Source organism: Erythrolamprus reginae, chromosome 8 (assembly GCF_031021105.1).
Source record: "Erythrolamprus reginae isolate rEryReg1 chromosome 8, rEryReg1.hap1, whole genome shotgun sequence".
Lineage (NCBI taxonomy): Eukaryota > Metazoa > Chordata > Lepidosauria > Squamata > Dipsadidae > Erythrolamprus > Erythrolamprus reginae.
Window position 1 is genome coordinate 26,535,207 of NC_091957.1, and position 21,435 is coordinate 26,556,641.

General features: G+C 46.0%; 1 protein-coding gene across 8 annotated transcripts in view; it reads left to right on the forward strand.

Moving 5' to 3' along the window:
- The window catches only part of ARHGEF10L (Rho guanine nucleotide exchange factor 10 like), a 109,357-nt gene extending 106,442 nt beyond the window's left edge, over positions 1-2,915 (forward strand). For all 8 annotated transcript variants that reach the window (XM_070759455.1, XM_070759456.1, XM_070759454.1 and 5 more), the window contains 2 exons: positions 806-928; positions 1,881-2,915. In XM_070759455.1, the coding sequence (XP_070615556.1) occupies positions 806-928; positions 1,881-2,422 (665 nt within the window). In that variant the 3' untranslated portion in view covers positions 2,423-2,915. The remainder of the gene's footprint in view (positions 1-805; positions 929-1,880) is intronic.
- Positions 2,916-21,435: the final 18,520 nt, after the last annotated feature.

The following is a 21,435-nucleotide window of genomic DNA, read 5'->3' on the forward strand; positions in this document are numbered from 1 at the left end:
ACTGCATTTGTGGCCAATATCAACAGATGCCTGTGAGCATTTTTCAAAACGTGAATGGCTTTTGGAAGGCAGGTTTTGTCTAGGAAGCCAGATTAACGGGAATAAATTCATTAAAACTAGATAAGGTAGCCTCTTTTCAGGATTCGCCCTGGATGGGTTTGGGACATAGAGACATACAGTGGTACCTCTACCAAAGAACGCCTCTACTTACGAACCTTTCTAGATAAGAACCAGGTGTTCAAGATTTTTTTGCCTCTTCTCAAGAACCATTTTCCTCTTACAAACCCGAGCCTCCGAAACTGTAACTGGAAAAGGCAGGGAGACACCTCCGTGGAGCCTCTCTAGGAATCTCCTGGGAGGAAACAGGGCTGGAAAAGATGGGGAGAAGCCTCCGTGGGACCTCTCTAGGAATCTCCTGGGAGGAAACAGGGCCTCCACCCTCCCTGTGGTTTCCCCAATCGCACACATCATTTGCTTTTACATTGATTCCCATGGGAAAAATTGCTTCTTCTTTCAAACTTTTCTACTTCAGAACCTGGTCATGGAACGAATTAAGTTTGTAAGTAGAGGTGCCACTGTATCTGTCTGCCGAAGTGGGGTGGGGTTTCTTTCAAGAGGGCTGAGGAGGAAGAAAGTGGTTTCTCTCCCTTTGGCAAGCCAGGAGGATAAGCTGTGGCTCCTGGGACGTGGAGTCCATTCCCACCGCCACCGCTGAGGATGATGGTCTTAGGTGGTGGAGAACCCGTAGATGAAGCAGCAACTTCCCTCTTTGGCTTAATGGCTGGTCTCCTCTTTCATTTTGCAGGGCAGAAGAATGTCCGAGTCACCAGCCTCCTCATCTGCCAGGGCCTGCTCTGGATTGGCACCGACCAAGGCATTCTGGTCCTGTTGCCTGTGCCCAAGTTGGAGGGGATCCCCAAAATAACAGGTATGGCAGAGGAGGTCACTTTGATCACAGGGACAGAGACCGAAAGACGTGGAAGTCTCTTACCAATTATCCAGTTTTATCTTTCCTGGCTTGGCATGCAAGACTCAGAAGAATCAGTTTGAACCGTCCTGGATTCTGATGGTGGAATGTCTCTTTTGCTTTGCAATTGTTTCTCTCCCCATCTTCCTTCCTTCCTTCCTTCCTTCCTCCCTCCCTCCCTCCCTCCCTTCCTTCCTTCCTCCCTTCCTCCCTCCCTCCCTCCCTTCTTTCCTTCCTTTCTCTCTTCCTCTTCCTCTTTATCTCTATCTCTCTGTTTCTTTCTTTCTCTATTCATTTCCTTCTCTTTCTTTTTCTTCCTATTTCTTTCTTTCTTTTTCTTTCTCCATATCTTTCTCCTTCCTATATCTTTATCTCTTTCTTTCTCTATTCATTTCCTTCCCTGTCTTTTTCTTCCTATTTCTTTCTTTCTCTTTCTTTCTCTATAGCTTTCTCCTCTATATCTTTATCTTTCTTTCTCTATTCAATTCCTTCTCTTTCTTTTTCTCTTTCTCTTTCTTTCTCTATAGCTTTCTCCTCTATATCTTTATCTCTTTCTTTCTCTATTCAATTCCTTCTCTTTCACTTTCTTTCTCTATATCTCTTTCTCCTTCTCTGTAGCTTTATCTTTCTATCTTTATCTGTTTGTCTCTATTTCTTTCTCCATTCCTTCTCATTCTCTTCTTCCTCTTCCTCTCTCTTTGTCTTCCCTTTCCCCCACTTCTTCTCCTTCACTTCTCCTGCTCTTCTGCATGGGACTTGGCGCTTCCGCTCAGAGACACAATTGAATTTCCCTGTGTTTCGGACAAACAACTTCCCTTCCCAAATCTCTCTGGCTTCAGCTTGCATGCCTTTGGAGTGTGGCGATCTCGAGCAGCCTTTCTATTTAATCAAAAGCCTTCTCTTCATTGCCCAGGGAAAGGGATGGTCTCTCTCAACGGCCACTGCGGCCCTGTGGACTTCCTGGCAGTGGCGTTCAGCACTCTGGCCCCCGAGATCTTGAAGAGCGACAAAGAGGATGAAGCGACCGCAGACGGAGCGCCATTGGCAGATGACGCGCAACCCAGCTCTGGTGCTCACTCCTCCGACGTGCCTACCCCAGATGGTTCCTCCGCCAGGGAAATCCGTAAAAAAGGCATCCTTCTGCAATACCGGCTCCGATCCACAACTCACCTACCCGGGCAGTTGCTCTCTGTGAGGGACACGCCTTCGCCAGCCGGCGGGAATTCTCTTGAACACACCGAGGAAGACGGCTCCATCTACGAAATGGCGGACGATCCGGACATTTGGGTGCGAAACCGGCCGTGCGCCAAGGAGTCTCACCGGAAGGAGATTTCTTCCCTGGCTGTGATTTCAGGAGGAAGGGGCTACCGCAACTTCAACGCCAACGGCCGGCCACTGTCGAGCAGCGAAAGTGACAGTACGTTACTCCTGTGGCAAATCCCGTTAATTTTGTAGCGCCATCAAGTTGGCTCTTCCCATCGTTAGCATTGAACAGTGGACAACGGGGTGGGTGGGGAACATGTGATTATCGGGGTTACCCCTCTGGTTGGACGTTCTTGCGGAGCCCACCAGGTTTTTACCGATTTCGCAGTCTTCAAATTCTCTCCTCGCCCAGCAGTGTTGGCCACCTGTCAACTCTGAAGCTGACCCGCCACTTCTTTTTGATGCCTCTGGGTCTAGAACTAAGACTTCCGATTTTCTTTCCGCGAACATTTTCAGGTTTTATAGGAAAATTACGCACTTCATGCCGGTTTTGGAGGGGGAAGTTGAATTCCCCCCACCCTCTCTGAAAAAGTGAGAGACATACGGGTTTGGTGTTACCCCCAACCTACAAATATATATATAGACACACACACACATCCTTAATATAAAAGTGCTGTATATTATGAAATTGTATAAATAAAATCTGTATATATTGGGGGGCAGAAATAAAAGTGGTTAGCAAACACTTCCTATAGTCCAGCTCAATGGCAAGCTCTGGTTCTCGGTTATTCCCGCTGGGCTTGGCTGGAAGTCGGATGTCTTATTAGATGCCGGGAAAATTCTCAAGCCAATTATTTAAAAAATGCAGTCGCTGCCCCTTAGCAGGCACCCTGCTGTGCCAACTACTCCAACACCAGAGAGGCAGAGGTCAACTCCGCTGGGCTTGCTGGGCTCTCCGAGATCCGAGGATGTCCCTGCTTCTAGTTATTATTTATTTTCACATTTCTTCTGCAAAGTGTTCCAAGGCGGGATCTTCCCAGGGAAAAGGAAGGGAGCGTCTTTTCAGGGTAGTACAACCAAAGCGGAGAAGCATTGGCATTTAGACTTATATACCGCTTCATATTGCTTTTACAGCCCTCTCTAAGCGGTTGACAGAATCAGCATATTTGCGCCCGAACAATCTGGGTCCTCATTTGACCCACCTCGGAGGGATGGCAGACTGAGTCGACCTTGAGATGGTGGTGAGATTTGAACTGCTGAACTACAGCTAGCAGTCAGCTGAAGGAGCCTGCAGTGCTGCGCTCTAACCACTGGGCCACCCCGGCTCAGCAGACCCACAACTATTGTGGGTCTCTTGCATGTGAGATTGCACCGAGGACTAAGGAGATCGTTCAGCCAAATCTATAGGTTACAGGGACTCCTATGGATAAATTCAGGGGTTAAATACTGCCGGTTCTCCCAGACTGGTAGTAAAAAATACTAAAAAAAGTTTTTTAAAAAAGTCCTGACAATTGGACGTTGCACAACTGATTTTCAGAAGTTTTTTCCCCCTTGAAGCTTGCTAGGGCAAAAACAGGATAGAAAGAAAAGAAAAAAAGAAAAGGAAGGAAGGAAAGAGAGAGAGAGAGAGAGAGAGAGAAAGAGGAAAGCAAAAGAAAAGGAAAGGAAGAAAGGGGAAAGAAAGAAAGAAAAAGAAAGAGAAAGAAAGAAAGAAAGAAAGAAAGGGGAAAGTGAAGAAAGAAAGAATGAAAGAAAGAAAAAAGAATGAATGAAAGAAAGAAAGGGAAAGAGAAAGAAAGAATGAATGAAAGAAGGGGGAAAAGAAAAGAAAGAAGGAAAAAACAAGGAAAGAAAGAAAAGAAAGAGAAGGAGAGAAGGAAAAAGGAGAGGAAGGAAGGACCATGAACCTGGCACTAAACGCAGCTTCAGAGGATAATCCAGGGCTGGAAGCGATCTGGAGGTCATCTAGTCCAACCCTGCTCCAGAAGGACATTGTTAAAGTGAGTTTCTGTCTTTTGGGCCCTCCAGTGACATGACTGCACAGCCACTCCCCCCCCAGTCACATGACCCCACCAAGCTACACCCACAGAACCTGTAGGGGGGGGATATTAGATTTTGCCAATGGATATTTTGACAATCATGTGACTGGAGGGTGGTGACTTAAAGGTCATGTGACTGGGTGGGAGTGGCTTACCAATCAAGATAAGTTTTCAAAAATTCAGATTATTTTTTAAAAAGTTCTGATACCAAGCTGGGCGAATCCCGTGTGGAACAGCATGGGGGAGGGGGAATGCAGCGGGGGTAGTAAGTTTATGCACTATTTATTGAATACTTAATATTGTCCTTCCTTCTCTATTACCTTAGTATGATCCTTAATTACTTTTAAAACAGGAAATAACTAAATAGTATGATTTTACCCATAAACACTGTAATCATTTTAATCATGATCTAGAACTGAACCTTTATAGCAATGAAAGAAAATTGAGCTACTTGCCTAATCTGTTATCATATTGAGCCTTGTGCGTTCAGTACAAAACCTTAAAAGGTTACTGTGCTCCTCAACAAATAACGCTGTCTATCATGTGTCCTTTTTGTGGCTCTTCAAAATAATGTGACTTAATCCACTGAAAAAGAGTCCAAGCACTTATTTTAAAACTTATCTTGGGCGGTAAGCCACTCCCACCCAGTCACATGACCTTAAAGTCACCGCCCTCCAGTCACATGATTGTCAAGCCACTCCCACCTGGTCACATGGCCAGCAAGCCACACCCACAAAAGAAGCCACACCCACAGTGTGGTGGTAAAAATTTTGGCAGCCCGTCACTGCCCAGGAGAGTTGAGTTTGGGCTGTCCTGAGCTACCCAATCATCAGTCAACGGCAGAACGTTTGAGGAGGAGAAGCAGAACGGCTGGTGCATTATCCCAACCCAATTGGAAGTCCATCCAAGGAACACCCAGAAAATGGGATAGAATCACCCGGTGCTATTCCCCAGCTCCATTCAGTCCGGATCTGATGCTTTTGATAGACTCCCAATTTCATTTCATTTTCGGCTTTCAATTATATTCTTAGCAACTCAACCTTGAAGTAGGGTCATCTCCCGTTGCCGCTGCCTTCGGAGAAGGACTATTACCAGATGTACACGATTTTAAAAAAAAAAAGCTTATATTTTCTCTCCCCCCTAATTAGACATTAAATGCATGTAGCGTTTGGTGTTTTTTCCTTTAAAAAAAGTCTGCTCCAGATTAAGCTGTCTCTCCCCCTCCTCTCCCCTCAACCCATTTCTTGCCTGGTTGCTCCAGCTTGACAGCAGTAGCAGTGAAGAGAAAAAGAGAGGGGGAGTGGAACAGGGGGCTACAGTGGTACCTCTACCTAAGAATGCCTCTATCTACGAACTGTTCTAGATAAGAACTGGGTGTTCAAGATTTTTTTGCCTCTTCTCAATAACCATTTTCCACTTACAAACCCGAGCCTCCAAAACTGTAACCAGAAAAGACAGGGAGAAGCCTCTATGGGGCCTCTCTAGGAATCTCCTGGGAGGAAACAGCCAGAAAAGGTGGGGAGAAGCCTCTGTGGGGCCTCTCTAGGAATCTCCTGGGAGGAAACGGCTGGAAAAGGCGGGGCGGGGCGGAAAAGGCAGGGAGAAACCTCTGTGGGGCCTCTCTAGGAATCTCCTGTGAGGAAACGGCCAGAAAAAGCAGAGAGAAGCCTCTGTGGGGCCTCTCTAGGAATCTCCTGGGAGGAAACAGCCAGAAAAGGTGGGGAGAAGCCTCCGGCATTCTTTCCTCTCTAGGAATCTCCTCAGAGGAAACAGGGCTGGAAAAGGCGGGGAGGGCCAGAAAAGGCAAGGATAAGCCTCTGTGGGGCCTCTCTAGGAATCTCCTGTGGGGAAACAGCCAGAAAAGGCAGGGAGAAGCCTCCGTGGGGCCTGTCTAGGAATCTTATGGGAGGAAACAGGGCCGGAAAAGGCGGAGAGAAGCCTCTGTGGGGCCTCTCTAGGAATCTCCTGGGAGGAAACAGGTCCTCCACCTTCCCTGTGGTTCCCCCAATCGCACGTATTATTTGCTTTTACATTGATTGCTATGGGAAAAAATTGCTTCTTACAAACCTTTCTACTTAAAGACCTGGTCACGGAACAAATTAAGTTCGTAAGTAGAGGTACTGCTGTACAAGCATCTCCCTCCCCTCCCCAGTCTCTCAAACCTGAGCGTTTTACATCAGTCAAAGGCCATTATCAAATTTTGCAGGGGACAATAACGTTTTGCATACAATACATGCAAGTTCATTAAAAGTGTCAATAAAATTACACGAGTGGGCATCACGTCTTGCAGCTCCTTGGTCTCCTTGCTGCAGTCCGGCTGTGCGTGGAAGTTAAAAGAGATTTCCTCTGGCTGTTTCTTCTGCTTCCAAGTGAGCCCAATCGGTTTTTCTTACCCTAAAATTATGCGTAGCTGCACACACAGCACATCAGTAGCAGCGGAAGATTGCTGCTTGCACTGCTACTGATGTGCTGCGCACACAGCTATGCGTCTCTGGTGTTTGTGTGTATGTCCGAGTCAGATTTTGCTTCCGCGCATGCACAGGAAGCAAAATCTCACGAGGGGACACGTGCAGGAGAGAGAGATTTTGGCAACTTTTTTGCTTCAGTGCATATGCGGAAGCAAAAAAAAATTGCCAAAATTTGCTTCCCCTCACAAGATTTTGCTTCTTGCACATGCGCAGAAGAAAAATCTCACTCGACGCGCGCATATGCCGGAGATGTGGAGCTGCGCACACAGCTCAATTTTTGCTACAATTGTTATGGCATCTACCTTACTGATAGGAACCCGCTACTGCTAGAATGGGTGTCGGCAAACTGTGGATCCGGAGCCGCATGCAGTTCTTTGGGCCCTCTGCTGTTGCTCCTTGTCAGGTGATCCCACCACTGAGAGAGATGTCGAAAGGGCTTTGTGGTTCCTGGTGTTTTTTAACAATCAGTTCTCTCCCTTAATGCCCAGCTGGGTAGGCGTGGCTAGCAGGGTCGTGTGACTGGTGGAAATGAGTGATGTCAAATTGGCCATGCCACCTAGGTTTTTGTGGCTCCCGGTGTTTTCTTTTTTGTGGGAAACGCATCCAAATGAGTGGGTCTTTAAGGATGCAGACCCCTGGGCCTAAAGCAGTGATGGCAAACCTTTTTTCCCATGGGTGCCGAAAGTGTTCACATGGGCGCTGTCGCACATCTGTGAGTGCCCACACCCATAATTCAATGCTGTGGAAATGGCCTCCCCTCCCCCTGATATTGATGGGCCCTGTAGGCCCGTTTTTCACCCTCCCTAGGCTCTGGAGGCTTCCCTGGAGCCTGGAGAGGGCAAAAATGCCCTCTTCCATTCCTCCGGAAGCCCTCTCTAATCTGAAAACGCCCTCCCATGCCCTCCGTGTGAGCCGAAAATCAACTGGCCGACATGCATGTGCACCCGTGCCATAGGTTCACCATAACTGGCCTAGAGCTTTGCAGATCAACTGCCTCTGCTTCTGGAGGCTCCATTTTAACCCTTGAGGATCAGTACTTTTGCAGCCTGTCTCCTCCCCCTCCCCCCCCAAACCATGAGAAAAATTAAGCCAATGTAGAGTAGGGAGGCAGCAGTTCCATCATCTTCAGAAAGGAACCTCACAACGTGTTCGTGCTACGCAGCTTTTCGCTTGTTGAGATATTCAGTTCATTGCCTGCCCCTGAACTTAGCTCTCCTGGATTTCAAAAAGCAATGGCTCTTAAGTGCTGGTTGGCCAAGAATTGAGCCTGGACCACTCTCCACGATGCTAGTCCTTAGGTTTCTGACAAAACAACTCATTTTAGACCAGGGCTTCTCAAATAGTGCAGTGCGCCCCCCTGAGGTGGATTGGAGCTATGCTGGGGGGCGAGGCACATGACCCCTGGGAATATGCTTTTTTTGCTGCAGAGAGTAAGATGCATATCCTACCTACTTGTACTAGTACCTCCGTCATGTTTCTCGCCGTTGTGTTCAGAGCAGCCTGTTCTAAAATAAAACATCTTGCAAGTTCAATCAAACTTCTTGAACTCGTGAGTCGTTTTCGTTTAGAACGGGCTGCCCTGGATGCAACGCCAAGGAAAGCGACGGAGGTAGGGCGCACATCTCGTGGTGTGGCGCAATTTGGGAGTAGCAGGTCAAGCTGGAAAATAATTTAGAAGCACTACTTTAGCCCACAGGACGCGTGGTCTGATGTTGTCTCTGATGTTGTTGCTCTGTTTGCGGTGTTGTGGCTCTTGTCCTCGTTCCAGGCACAGCAGCTCAGCTCCGCTTGGATGGGTGATGCTAAATGCAAAAATAATAATAATAAACATCCTGGGAATAGGATGTGCTGTTGATGAGAAGCATTTACGAGAAGCTGACTTGGGGGGGGGGAGATTTAGGCTGGCTTCCCACCCATGTCTAAGCCCTTGCATTAAACCTGGGAAGTTGGCAACTTTTGCTTTTGAACAAATCCTCGCAGACGGATGCATTTCAAAATACGACAGAAATGAAACATCGGTCATGGCCGAAAGCAGGCTACTCGCTATCTTTTGCAGCCCTCCAGCAAACATTTCTTAAAATATACAAAACCCTCCTGTGGCTGAGTCTTCAGGAAATTGTTCTGAGTTGCCAAAGAGCGCCCAGAAATTACAGTATATTTCAGCGTATAAGATGCACCTTAATTTTTTTTGGGGGGGGGGGGAAATAGGGGGAAAATATCTGCCTACCAGGTATTCATCTGGCTAGCATCCTTAGTCTGGTCAGCTTCACCACATTATTTTATCCCCTGGTTAGGCTTAAAAAAACCTTCAGAGAGAGTAACAATGAAAGAGCCTGCAAGTCCATAAGAGCTGGGAAGATCATTAGCACCTTATTAGAATAGAATAGAATAGAATAGAATAGAATTTTATTGGCCAAGTGTGATTGGGCACACAAGGAATTTGTCTTGCTGCATATGCTCTCAGCGTACATAAAATAAAATATACATTTGGGTTGTTTTTCGGAGCTGGTAGCAATGAAAAATAGCCTGCAAAGACTTACGACTGGAAAAAACCTTATTCGGAGCAAATAGCAATGAAAAAAAAAGCCTGCAAAGACTTCGGGTTGGAAAAAAACGTATTTGGAGTGAGTAGCAATGAAAAAAGACGTAGGGCTCGAAAAAAGCCTTATTCAGAGCAAGTAGCAATGAAAAAAAAAGCCTGCAAAGACTTAGGACTGGAGAAAACCTTATTTGGAGTGAGTAGCAATGAAAAAAAAAAGCCTGCAAAGACTTAGGGCTGGAAAAACCTTCGGAGGGAGTAACAATGAAAACAAGCCTGCAAGCCAAAAAGATCTGGGAAGATCTGTGGGGGGGGGGACTTTGAAAATGCTACATTCAGAGTATAAGATGCACCCAGCTTTTCAAGCTCTTTTAGGGAGGAAAAAGGTGCGTCTTATACTCTGAAAATACGGTAGGTGTTTTGGGGGGGGGGCTTGGCTGCTCATTCTTTGCCTCTGACTTGACATTCGGCAACCCTGTCCTTCTGAAATATCCCTGCCTTCTCGAGCGGGCGAGAAAAGAGAATGGCTTCAGCTCCAATTTTTAAAATCCTCAGACTAGTTTTGGAGGTCAAGCAGGCCAGAAGACGGGAGCACCACCCATTTCTCACAACTGATGGAAGACCCAGGCTGTGGGTTTTTTTTTTTCATAAGCAGCCATAATAAACTTGTCTTCTGCTGGGGAAAAAAACCCCGAAAAGACCCTCCATGGAAGAGAAAACAAACACGGGTTAATTGCCTCGGTGCTCATCTTCGCCTGCCGTTATCTCCGAAGTCAGCAAAATAAGAGGCACCGCTTCAACAACCCACATTTAATGTCCTCCCCCCCCCATTAATGTTTTAGTCAGTGGCGTGAACTCAGCCTATTATAGTGTATTCACCAGGAAGCACCAGTCCGATAATTCAATTCAATTTATTAGATTTGTATGCCGCCCTTCTCCGAAGACTCGGGGCGGCTCACAGAATAGATATAAAACAAAGCATATAGAACAAATCTAATATATTTTAAAAGTACGACTAAAAACCCTATATAATACTCAATCAGACAGTCCAATCACACCATGCATCACATTTATTGGTCTAATTGCCCCAAGCCTGGTGACATAGGTGAGTCTTAAGACTCTTGCAGAAGGCAAGGAGGGTGGGGGCAGTACGAATCTCTGGGGGAAGCAGATTCCAGAAGGCCGGGGCCCCCACAGAGAAGGCTCTTCCCCTGATGGGACCTGGAGAAGGCCGACTCTGTGGGACCACCTAACCGGCCACAGGGATTCATGTGGCAGAAGGCGGTCCCGTAAGTAATCTGGTCCGATCCCCTGTAGGGCTTTGTAGGTCCGGAAACCAATCGGCAACCAGTGCACTCCCCAGAGTGTTGGGGAGACATAGGTATATCTAGGGAGACCCAGGACAGCTCATGCGCCTGCACTCTGCACGATTTGAAGTTTCTGAACACACTTCAAAGGTAACCGTAAGCTTTGGCACAAAGGCAGGGCCTTCGACCGGATGCCCTTTTGCCACCCTGGCAAGAGAGATGGTGAAAAAGGCAAGCCTTAAGAACTACCGTAATTTTCGGACCATGAGATGCGCCGGTGTATAAGACACACCTTGATTTCAAAGTGGTACGTAAGGGGGAAACAGGTTTTTGTCCTCCCTGGCACCCAGGAGCAGTCTGCAGGTCCCCCAAACACTCTGTGCACCAGTAACGGGTTCCTACTGGTACGATCGATGCCATTGTACGGTAGCAAAAATTGGGCTGCGCACGCTGTGTCTCCAGTGTCGCCCCCACCTGCCCATCAGAGCAAGATTTTGCTTCTGCACATGCACAGGAAGCAAAAACTTGCAAGGGGATATGCGCACACATGAGATTTCAGTGCGCTTGTGTGGAAGAAAAAACATCACCAAAATCTCACGTGCATGGGTGTCCCTTTGCAAGATTTTACTTTATGCGCAGAAGCAAAATCTTGTTCGGACAAGCCTGCGCACACACCAGAGCATGTACAGAGCACCAGTAGTGGTAGCGGCAACCCCCCGCCTGCTGCGCATCTCATTTTTTCACAAAAAATGGACCAGTTTTTCACCTGTTTTTGTGAAAAATGGCACACAGAGGGTTTGGGAAGCATGCAGAGTAAAGGCAAAAGCGCCATTTTTTGTAGAAAATGGCCCATTTTCCACCTGATTTTTGCAAAAATGGAATGTGCAGAAGGTTTGGGAGGCTTGTAGAGTGCTCCTGGGGGCTGGAAGAAGGCCCCCTTATTTTCAAAAAATGCCCCCTTTTTTCCAAAAATGATCCATTTTTGCAAAAACGGGATGTGGAGGTGGGGCTTCAGGAAGCTAAAAATGGCTTTATTCGGTGTATAAGATGCACTGACATTTCCACCCCCCCTTTTGGGGAGGGGGAAGGTGCGTCTTATTCTCTGAAAAATACGGTATTTCTTTCTTTCTATTTTATTCCAGATCTTGCTCTATTCCACAGAGCTTTCCAACAAGAAAACAAAGCATTAAAAACAACCCAAACAGTTGGCGTTATCTTGGCACGGACTGGCTATTTACCCCATCAGCAAACAATCACAACCTAGATTGGAAACAATCTCATTAATCAGGATTAAAACCAAGAAAAAAAGGGATTAGTAACTAAAGCTTGGAAGAGAGATAAATCTGACCCGGGCCTTCATTTATTAGCCAGGGAGCAATTTGGTGCTTAGAGAGACCAAGGCCTTGCATCAAAGATAAAAACCCATCCTGATTTCTTTTTAAATCTTCATTTTTCTTTCCAATCTCTGGGAACGCAGGGATCAATGCGGTTTTCTTAACTTGGTATGGGTAGCCCCCCTGCCAACAGCGACTTGCGACCATTTTTACACTTAACAACCATTAAGTATAATCATGTAACCAAAATTCAGACATGCTTGGCTATTGGCTCACTTTTACGATGGTCGCAGCTCTCCGTGGTCATGTGGTTCCCTTTTAAAAACATAGAAACATAGAAGATTGACGGCAGAAAAAGACCTCATGGTCCATCTAGTCTGCCCTTATACTATTTCCTGTATTTTATCTTAGGATGGATCTATGTTTATCCCAGGCATGTTTAAATTCAGTTACTGTGGATTTACCAACCACATCTGCTGGAAGTTTGTTCCAAGCATCTACTACATTAAAATAATATTTTCTCACATTGCTTCTGATCTTTCCCTCAACTCACCTCAGATTGTGCCCCCTTGTTCTTGTGTTCACTTTCCTATTAAAAACACATCCCTCCTGAACCTTATTTAACCCTTTAAGGTATTTAAATGCTTCAATCATGTCCCCCCTTTCCCTTCTGTCCTCCAGACTATACAGATTGAGTTCATTCAGTCTTTTCTGATCAGTTTTATGCTTAAGACCTTCCACCATTTTTCTAGCCCGTCTTTGGACCCGTTCAATTTAATCCATATCTTTTTGTAGGTGAGGTCTCCAGAACTGAACACAGTATCCCAAATGTGGTCTCGCCAGCACTCTATACAGCGGGATCACAATCTCCCTCTTCCTGCTTGTTACACCTCTAGCTATGCAGCCAAGCTTTCTGGTCTCTTTCCCTACTGCCTGACCACACTGTTTTTTTGCAACTTTATGACAAGCAAAGCCAATGGCAGGTCTGATTCACTTAACAACTGGGTTGCTAACTTAAGAGCTGCAGTGATTGGCTTAACAACAGGTGTTAATGTATGCACAGAGCAATCCTTGGTTACCAAGGTTGTGCACACACACAAACGTTTAGATTAAGATTAGTTGTGAATAATTACTCAGCCACAGACAGATATACTAACTTGAATTAAAGTTTACTTTGAGAAATAGCATATTCCTATAAACAATCTAAAGTCATACACCTAATAAGTCAGAATAACAATCCAAATATTACCAAGTACATGTAGTTCTTTCTTACCAGTTGTCTTTGTCATAATCAGTAAACATAGATATCAAGCCTAAACACATTTTAGTTGTAATACATGACTACAATACAGAGAGATTGCATAGCATATCTAATAGTGAGTAGCCATTAACAGTTAGCAGTCTATTCTATATTTTTTAAAAGTCCCTCTCTAAAAACCTACTTTTTGCTCGCAATTTTGTTATTTTTTTTTCTTCCAGCAGAAATTCCTGCCTAGGTTAGATCTCAAAACCCGCAATCTTTATTAACCCAGGATCAAATCAACTTCTTTCCAGCAGGAGACTCTGGCTAATGAAGATGTTGGCTTGTCACCTTTTACGCTTTCTGTCTAATAAGGTGGGCATTGCCAAAACATCATGGGCATGATCGTTAACTGTCAAAATCTCCATCCACACATCCACCTATCCATCCAGGCTTCTCTACTGTGGTCAACAGCTTTGTGGTTGACCCTTCTCCCTGGGGGATTGGGGGGTTCATCAGGGAGTTGTGGAAAGAGGGAGTGTCCAGCTGTTGATGTCCAACATCTTTGGAAATCTGAGTTTTCTCCAGCCCTTGGCACGAGAAATTAATCATTCACGCCATCCATCACCAGCAGTTCCAACGATTTTTGTGTCTGCAGGATTGTTCGGCTCGGGAAAACAGAGGTCTTGGGCTGTCTGAGAGAGCTGCCGAAGGGATGATGGATGAAAGAGGGCCAGCCCCGTCTCAACAAACCAGGATTGCAGAAGGGAGAAGTGAAGGGCAATGCCAATAATAATAATAAAATCCAGTCAACGGTTTCCTCAAGGACCTCTTGTGGTGACCAGCTGGGCATTGTTTTAGGGAACTCAGCTAGCTTCCATCACTGAGGGAAATAAACCATGTTTGTTTATACATGGTTTGTTGGTTGGATGGTTGGTTTGTTACATTTTTAAGCTGTATAAGGCAGCACTGCGCAGCTTACTAATTGTAGGAAGACAAATAGAAAAAATAATTTAAAATATGAAAACTCTGCCAATTTTAAAAATTTGTTATTTACCCCAGAGTAGTTAGATTCAAGCAACTTACTGCACGGTTACCAAAACAGATAAGATTGCATGAGATGGTAAACCCAAACTAAAAAGGGACATTGTGGTTTAGAGTGATGGGGGATTGGTCCTTGATTTACGAACAGTCATTTAGGTACAATAGAGCCCCCTCCCCCAAAGGTACTTAAGGATCTAGATTCGGAGTTCTGGTGGTATAGGTTCTCCTGTTTGAGCAGGGGGCTGGACGAGAAGACCTCTAAGGTCCCTTCTAGCTTCTGTTCTGTTATATTCCCTATTCTATTCCATTCCATTCCAGTCTTCCTCTTCTCTTCTCTTCTCTCCTCCTCTCCTCTCCCCTCCCCTCCCTTTCTGTCCTGTCCTGTCCTGACATTCCATTCCATTCCATTCTATTTTCTTTCTTCTTTCCTCTTTCCTCTTTATTCTATTCTATTCTATTCTATTCTAGTCCGGCCTCGCCTCGCCCCTCCATTCCCTTTCCGTTCTGTCCTGTCCTGTCATTCTATTTTGTTCTATTCCATTCCGTCCTGTCCCATCCCATCCAATTCTAATTCCATTCCATTCCTATTCCTATTTCCCTATTCTATTCCCTATTCTATTTTATATTATATTCCTTATTCTATCAACCTGACACTGATTTACACCCTTTGTGTGTGTGTATTTGTCTGCCAAAACAGAGAGAGAGAGAGAGAGAGAGAGAGAGAGAGAGAGAGAGAGAGAGAGAGAGAGAGAGAGAGAGACCCTTGTGGAAAATGAGTTCACCGCACAAACACCGTTATCGCTGAACTACCACTAGAAAAAAAAATGACATAAAATTGAGCTGGCCATCTGGCCTCCTCAGTTTATAACCATCATGACCGATGGTGGAATTTCCCAGCCCCAGACAGTCGCAAGTCGAGGACTGTGTGAGGGGGAAAAAAAGAATGGCAGGGGGCAAAATGCAGAGAGTGACCCCTGAGTGGGTTCTCCTCCTGCACCCCTCGGCCAGCTGCGCTCCGTCCATCGAGTCTGGATACAAATGAGTCCGATGACACGAGCGAGAGATTGGGGGCTGAAAAAGTGGCAGATTCGGGCCAGCGAAGCTCTCTGCTCTCAAATTGGGGTCAGAGTCTCTGATTGGGGGGGCTTAGAGGCCGTTGTGGAGGAGGCAGGCTAGGGGGCCACGCACCCGAGGCTCCGGGGACTCGACCGGAACTTCATAGGGAGAGCAGGCGGGGGGGGGGGGCGCTTCGGTTGACGAAAGGCTAATAAGAGGAGATAAATTGGTGTCAACTCAGGGTCCCTGCCATCCGTCATCTCGGCTAAGTGGCACATTCTTTGCAGCGGAGGTTTGGTTTGGTTCACTGTCTCCTGTTGCAGAGAGAATCCAATATTAAATTCTTGACGCTCAAAGCTTTGGGTCTTCATCGCAAATCTTTTCTCAGAAATAAGCCTGTGCAGACTCAGTTTCCCCTTTGTTCTAAGGGTCCGCAAATTACAAAGAACTGCAAATAATTGCCTCCTCCTCCACCACCTACTACTGCTATTACTATTCCACCTCCTCTTCCTCCTCCTCTTCTTCTTCCTCTTCCTCCTCCTCCTCCTCCCACCTCCTCCTCCTCCCCTCCTCTATCTCCTCCTCCTGCACCTCCTACTACTACTATTATTACTCCCCCTCCTCTTACTCCCCCTCCCCCTCCTACTCTACCTCCTCCTCCTACTACTACTACTACTCCACCTTCTCTTACTCCTCCCCTCCCTCCTCCTCCTTGCTGGATGTAAGCCGCAATTACTTTCCCCGCTTTCTCAGAGTCTTTTTTCCAAAGCTTCCCTTGCTTGTTTTGGCCTAGGACCAGGCGTTGGGGAAAGCCCAGGAGAGGCCGTGTGACGGAGGGCATGGATTAAATATACTACCGCTGTTCTTTCTTTCCGGTGCCTGGCTGAAGGTCGGAGGATGAATTATGCATGGGCCTTTCTTTGCTCATCCTTCACCAAACGCAAACAATTCCATCCCCCCCTCCTCAACTTCTTCCAACGAGCATTTCAGTTGTGTGGCTCTCGGTGCGCATGTGTGTGTGAGTGAATGAGAGTCCGTCCGTGCACTATAAAGCTGGCAAGGGGAGGACAGGGGTCGGCAGGAAGTGGAACGGCGTGGAACACTGGTGGGCATGGAGCTGTGTGCGCAACTCCATCACCGCTGGCCATGCATGCTTCTGGTGGGCCCAGATAGCATGGCACTTCTCCAACGGGCATCGGGCACCTCTACCACTGCTGCCAATGCGGCCGGATGAAGGCTGTGGGACTGGGTCCTGCAAGGCACGGCAGCAGCAGTCAATCCTGGCCGGGAGCCACCAGCGAGAAGAAATCCTCCAGGAAGGAGAGCAGCTCATCGAGGAGACTTTGGCAAGCGGGTGACGCGGGCGACGGGGGAGCCGACGAGCTGCTCTCCTTCCAGGGAGATTTCTTCCTGCTGGTGGTTCTAGTAGGGCCACGAATGGCTGCCCTTCACTGGGGGAGGATCTAGGACAGGGATGGCAGGCCTTTTTTGGTTTGCGTGCCAAAAGGGTGTGTGTGCATGTGCTAGCACCTGCGCGTGTCCCCACACCCATTTCCTCCCCCCGCGCATGCAGACCTCCGCACGCTGCTCCTGCGCATGTACACAACCCACCCCCGCGCATGCTGACAGGTCTCACTGAAGCCCGGGGCGGTGAATAAACAGGCACACTGGCAGTTTGGAAAAACAGACTTCTGCTTTTCCGTTGTGCTGTTTTTTGCACTCCGGGACTTCAATGAAGCTTCCCTGAAGCCTCCAGAGTGCAAAAAAACCAGCACAACGGGCAAACCGGAAGTCCATTTTCTGAACTTCCAGTTTTCAAATTGGATTATTTTTTGCACTCTGGGGCTTCAGGGGAAATGAACTGGCTAGCGCTCACATGCGCACTGGAGCTGTCATAGGGCCACACCTTGTGTGCCCTCCAATATGGCTCCGTGTGCCACCTGTGGCCTGCGTGCCCTACGTTTGCCCTCACTGATTCAAGAAATCACACATTCCATAATAATAATAACAACAGAGTTGGAAGGGACCTTGGAGGTCTTCTAGTCCAACCCCCTGCTTATCCCATGTGCAAGAGGACACTGGGTATTATTATTGTTGTTGTTATTAATAATAATAATAATAAAATTTATATGCCACCCCTCTCCGAAGACTCAGGCGGCTCACAACATATAAAAGCAGCAGTATACATCGAGATAATAATTAAAGTTAAAATTAACAATTACATTTAAAAAGAAAATACAAAACCCTATTAACATGCACACATCCCATTCAACAAACTTACTATACATATAAGAACATTTATAAGAACATTTTCAAGCTCTCAGGGCAGTTTAACAAGTATTAAAAATCTTTTAATTTTTGCCATTCAGGTCTCATTCCGTCCCCACTTTTGCATCCTTTCTTTAACGAGCCTATTCCACCATTTCTTGGATATCTTGTCCCATGGCGAGTTGGCCATGGAGAATTGTCATAGGCTCCATCCCAGGAAGGCTAAAAAGGGGTGCGGCAGTTGTCAGTATGTGAGAGTTCATGAATTGGGATAGACATGGTCACAGGTCAGCCAATGGAGACTCCTTGGTGAGCAAAACAGCTCAGAGCCTGAGCGTGACTTAGATTCACTGAATCTATATATAAGTTTAGAGATAAAGAAGCCATAGCCATCACAATCTCCAGAACAGGAGGTCTTCTAATCCAACCCCTGCTTAGGCAGAAAGCCCTACGCTACTTCAGACAGATGTTTATCCAACATCTGCTGAAAAACTTCCAGTGTTGGGGCATTCACAACTTCTGGAGGCAAGCTGTTCCACTGATCAACCCTTCTGACTGTCATGAAGTTTCTCCTTAGTTCTAAGCGGCTTCTCTCCTCGTTTAGTTTCCACCCATTGCTTCTTGTTCTACCCTCAGGTGCTTTGGCGAATAGCTTGACTCCCTCTTCTTTGTGGCCACCCCTGAGATCCTGGAACACTGCTATCATGTCTTCCCTTGTCTTTCTTTTCATTAAAAAGGAAAAGCGGCCCATCCTTTTCATTTGAAAAATGTATTTAAAACTACTAATAAACTACTAAGCTTTCCTCAGTCCCCACTGACTTCGTCAAACTGTAAAATCCCCATGTGAAGTCATCAGGGACTGATGAAAGCTTAGTAGTTTTTTAGTAGTTTTAAATACATTTTTAAATCTTGATGGCTACCGCTTCTTTATCTATAACTATACCTGGAACTCGCCTTTTTAGGACAATTTTTATTATGTGTATGTGTGTGTGTGTGTAATGTTTTTTGCTGATAATGAAAATGAAAAACGAATGAAAATATATATGAGTAACCTCTGTATTATATTGCTTCTGTGAATATTACTTCTTCGTTTCTGAATTCTGTACTTCTGGATTCTGCTACATGGTACTGTATATTTACTTTAAAGAGAAGTCATTGCATCCTGCTGGGTTCATTTTTAATTAATTAATTAATTTTATTTATTTATTTTATCAAACAAGTAGTATAGGATTGTAGTTTGTATAAGCATAACACGAGGAGTAAATAATGATAAAAGAAGACAATAGGACAGGGACGGTAGGCACAATGGTGCACTTATGCACACCCCTGTGTGTGTGTATTTCTGTGTGTGAGTTGTGTCTAGCCAGACTTGTCCTTCAGGAGAGAATGCAGGTGAGTATGCCCCCCTCCCCCCCAAGGTCAGATAATTGGAAGATTGGAAGAGAAGAGGAGGGAGGGGAGCATGGGATCAGGTGCTCCTAGGATGCTGCTGGTTGGCTGGCCGGCTGGTCCCCTCCCAGGCAGCTATTTCAGGAGTCCTTTGATGTCCGGAAGACTTCTTCGCATCTCAGCAGCTTCAAGCGCTTTGAAGGTGATCGTCTGATCCACCTTGGCAAGAGATCAGAGCCGGCCCTGACTTAGCAGGCTGCCAGGGGGAAGCTGCCAAATTGCCCCTTTCCGAAAGAAAACCTGCTTTGAGAGCAAAAGCTCACAAAAAAATATCTAGAGGAAACGGCTGATGGGTTCGCACACAAGTTGTGTGCAATGTCATGTGATGAGTTTAGAGGGGGGTGTTGGACACACCAGCCTTGCCAACAGCCGCTAGACTTTCTATACCGGTGTAGAACCTCCGTCTTTAGTGACAGTCTACCTTTAGGATGCCTGTTCGTTGCAAGGAAGAATGACCCTTGCAATGAAGAATGAAAGGTAGAACCTCTGTCTTTAGGGGCAGTCTACCTTAATACCTTGGAATGAAGGCTGACCCTTGCAGTGAAGAATGAATGGTAAAACCTCTGCCTTTAGGAGCACTCTACCTTAATACCTTGGAATGAAGGCTGACCCTTGCAATGAAGAATGAATGGTAGAACTTCTGTCTTTAGGAACAGTCTACCTTAATACCTTGCAATGAAGGCTGACCCTTGCAATGAAGAATGAATGGTAGAACCTCTGTCTTTGGGAGCAGTCTACCTTAATACCTTGCAATGAAGGCTGACCCTTGCAATGAAGAATTAATGGTAGAACCTCTGTCTTTAGGAGCAATCTACCTTAACAATATGTGGCAGTGAAGAATGACCCTTGCAATGAAGACTAAATGGTAGAACCTCTGTCTTTAGGGCCAATCTACCTTAACAATGCATTGCAGTGAAGAATGGATCTTGCAATAAAGAATCAACGGTACAATCTATGTCTTGAGGGGCAGTAATACTTTGCATTTGAAGTCCATAACGTCTTAAAAGCTTCCAAAGTTGAGATCCGCTGCCCTAGATTAATTACTCAAACTTGCTGCCGGAGATTTCAGCAACAAAATTTGCTTGGGTTTTGTTTTTATGTTTTTGGCTGACGCCAATTATTTGTTTTAACTCGTGTCTGTTTTATCAGCTGTTGCTTCTTTGCTTAGCCGAGGGTTTTGTTTTGGCTGTATTTTATTTATGATATGCAACCTTACCCTTTGGTTCAAAACAAAAGCGAGTCTGTTTATGTGCTCCCGTATCCACAGCGTTCTTCACACCTGTGTGCGCCAGCCGGCTTTCCAAGAAAAGACAAAAAACCCCAACAGGCTGGCACGTTTTCCTGAGGGCATTGGGCGCCTTGTGCTTTCGATAGAGAAGCAATCGACATGGGTTTCAAAAGGGAGGCGGACATCCTGCAAAGAAGGTGGCTGGCCATTTTTTTTTTTGCACATGCGCAAATTAAGGAGATGCTGAGATGCGCGCACGCATGCACGCAAGACACCCGAAGCTGCACGCAAACCTCAACTTTTGCTACCAGTTCCGGCAGTAGCGGGTTGCACCCAGTACAGCTGGGATCGGAGTCCTGGAATGGTAAAATATGCCGCACGGCAGGTGGAGGTTGCACTACTCTCTACGTGGGGCTACCTTTGAAAAGTGTTCAGAAACTTCAGATCGTGCAGAATGCGGCCACATGAGCTATCATGGGCCTTCCTAGGTACACCCATGTCTCGTCAACACTCCGCAGCTTGCACTGGCTGCCAATCAGTTTCCGGTCACAATTCAAAGTGTTGGTAATGACCTATAAAGCCCTACATGGCATCAGACCAGAATACCTATGGGATTCTGCCACACGAATCCCAGCGGCCGATTAGGTCCCACAGAGTCGGCCTTCTCCGGGTCCCGTCGACTAAACAATGTTGTCTGGTGGGACCCAGGAGAAGAGCCTTCTGTGTGGTGGCCCCGGCCCTCTGGAATCATCTCCCTCCGGAGATTCGAATTGCCCCCACCCACCTTGCCTTCCGTAAGATATTGAAGACCCATCTATGCAGCCAAGCATGGGGGGATTAATTTCTCCCCTCACCTTTCCTGACTCAATATATGAGATTGGTGTGATTGTTTTAGAATTGCTAGTTTTTAATAAAAATGGGTTTTTTAATATAGTTTATATTGGATTTGTATACTAATGTATTTATTGGTGTTGTGAGCCACTCTGAGTCCTCAGAGAGGGGCAGCATACAAATCTAATTAATAATAATAATAATAATTATTATTATTATTATTATTAATTATTATTATTATTATTATTATCATGGAGAGTCTACCATTATTATTATTATTATTATTATTATTATTATTATTATTATTATTATTATTATTATTGGTAGACTCTCCATGATTGTTGCGGCGTGTGTGTCTGGTGGGCATGCACACACCCATCAGTGCAAGATTTGGCTTCTGCGCATGTACAGCAAGCAAAATATCACATGAGGATGCTCTTGCGTGTGAGATTTCGCCAATTT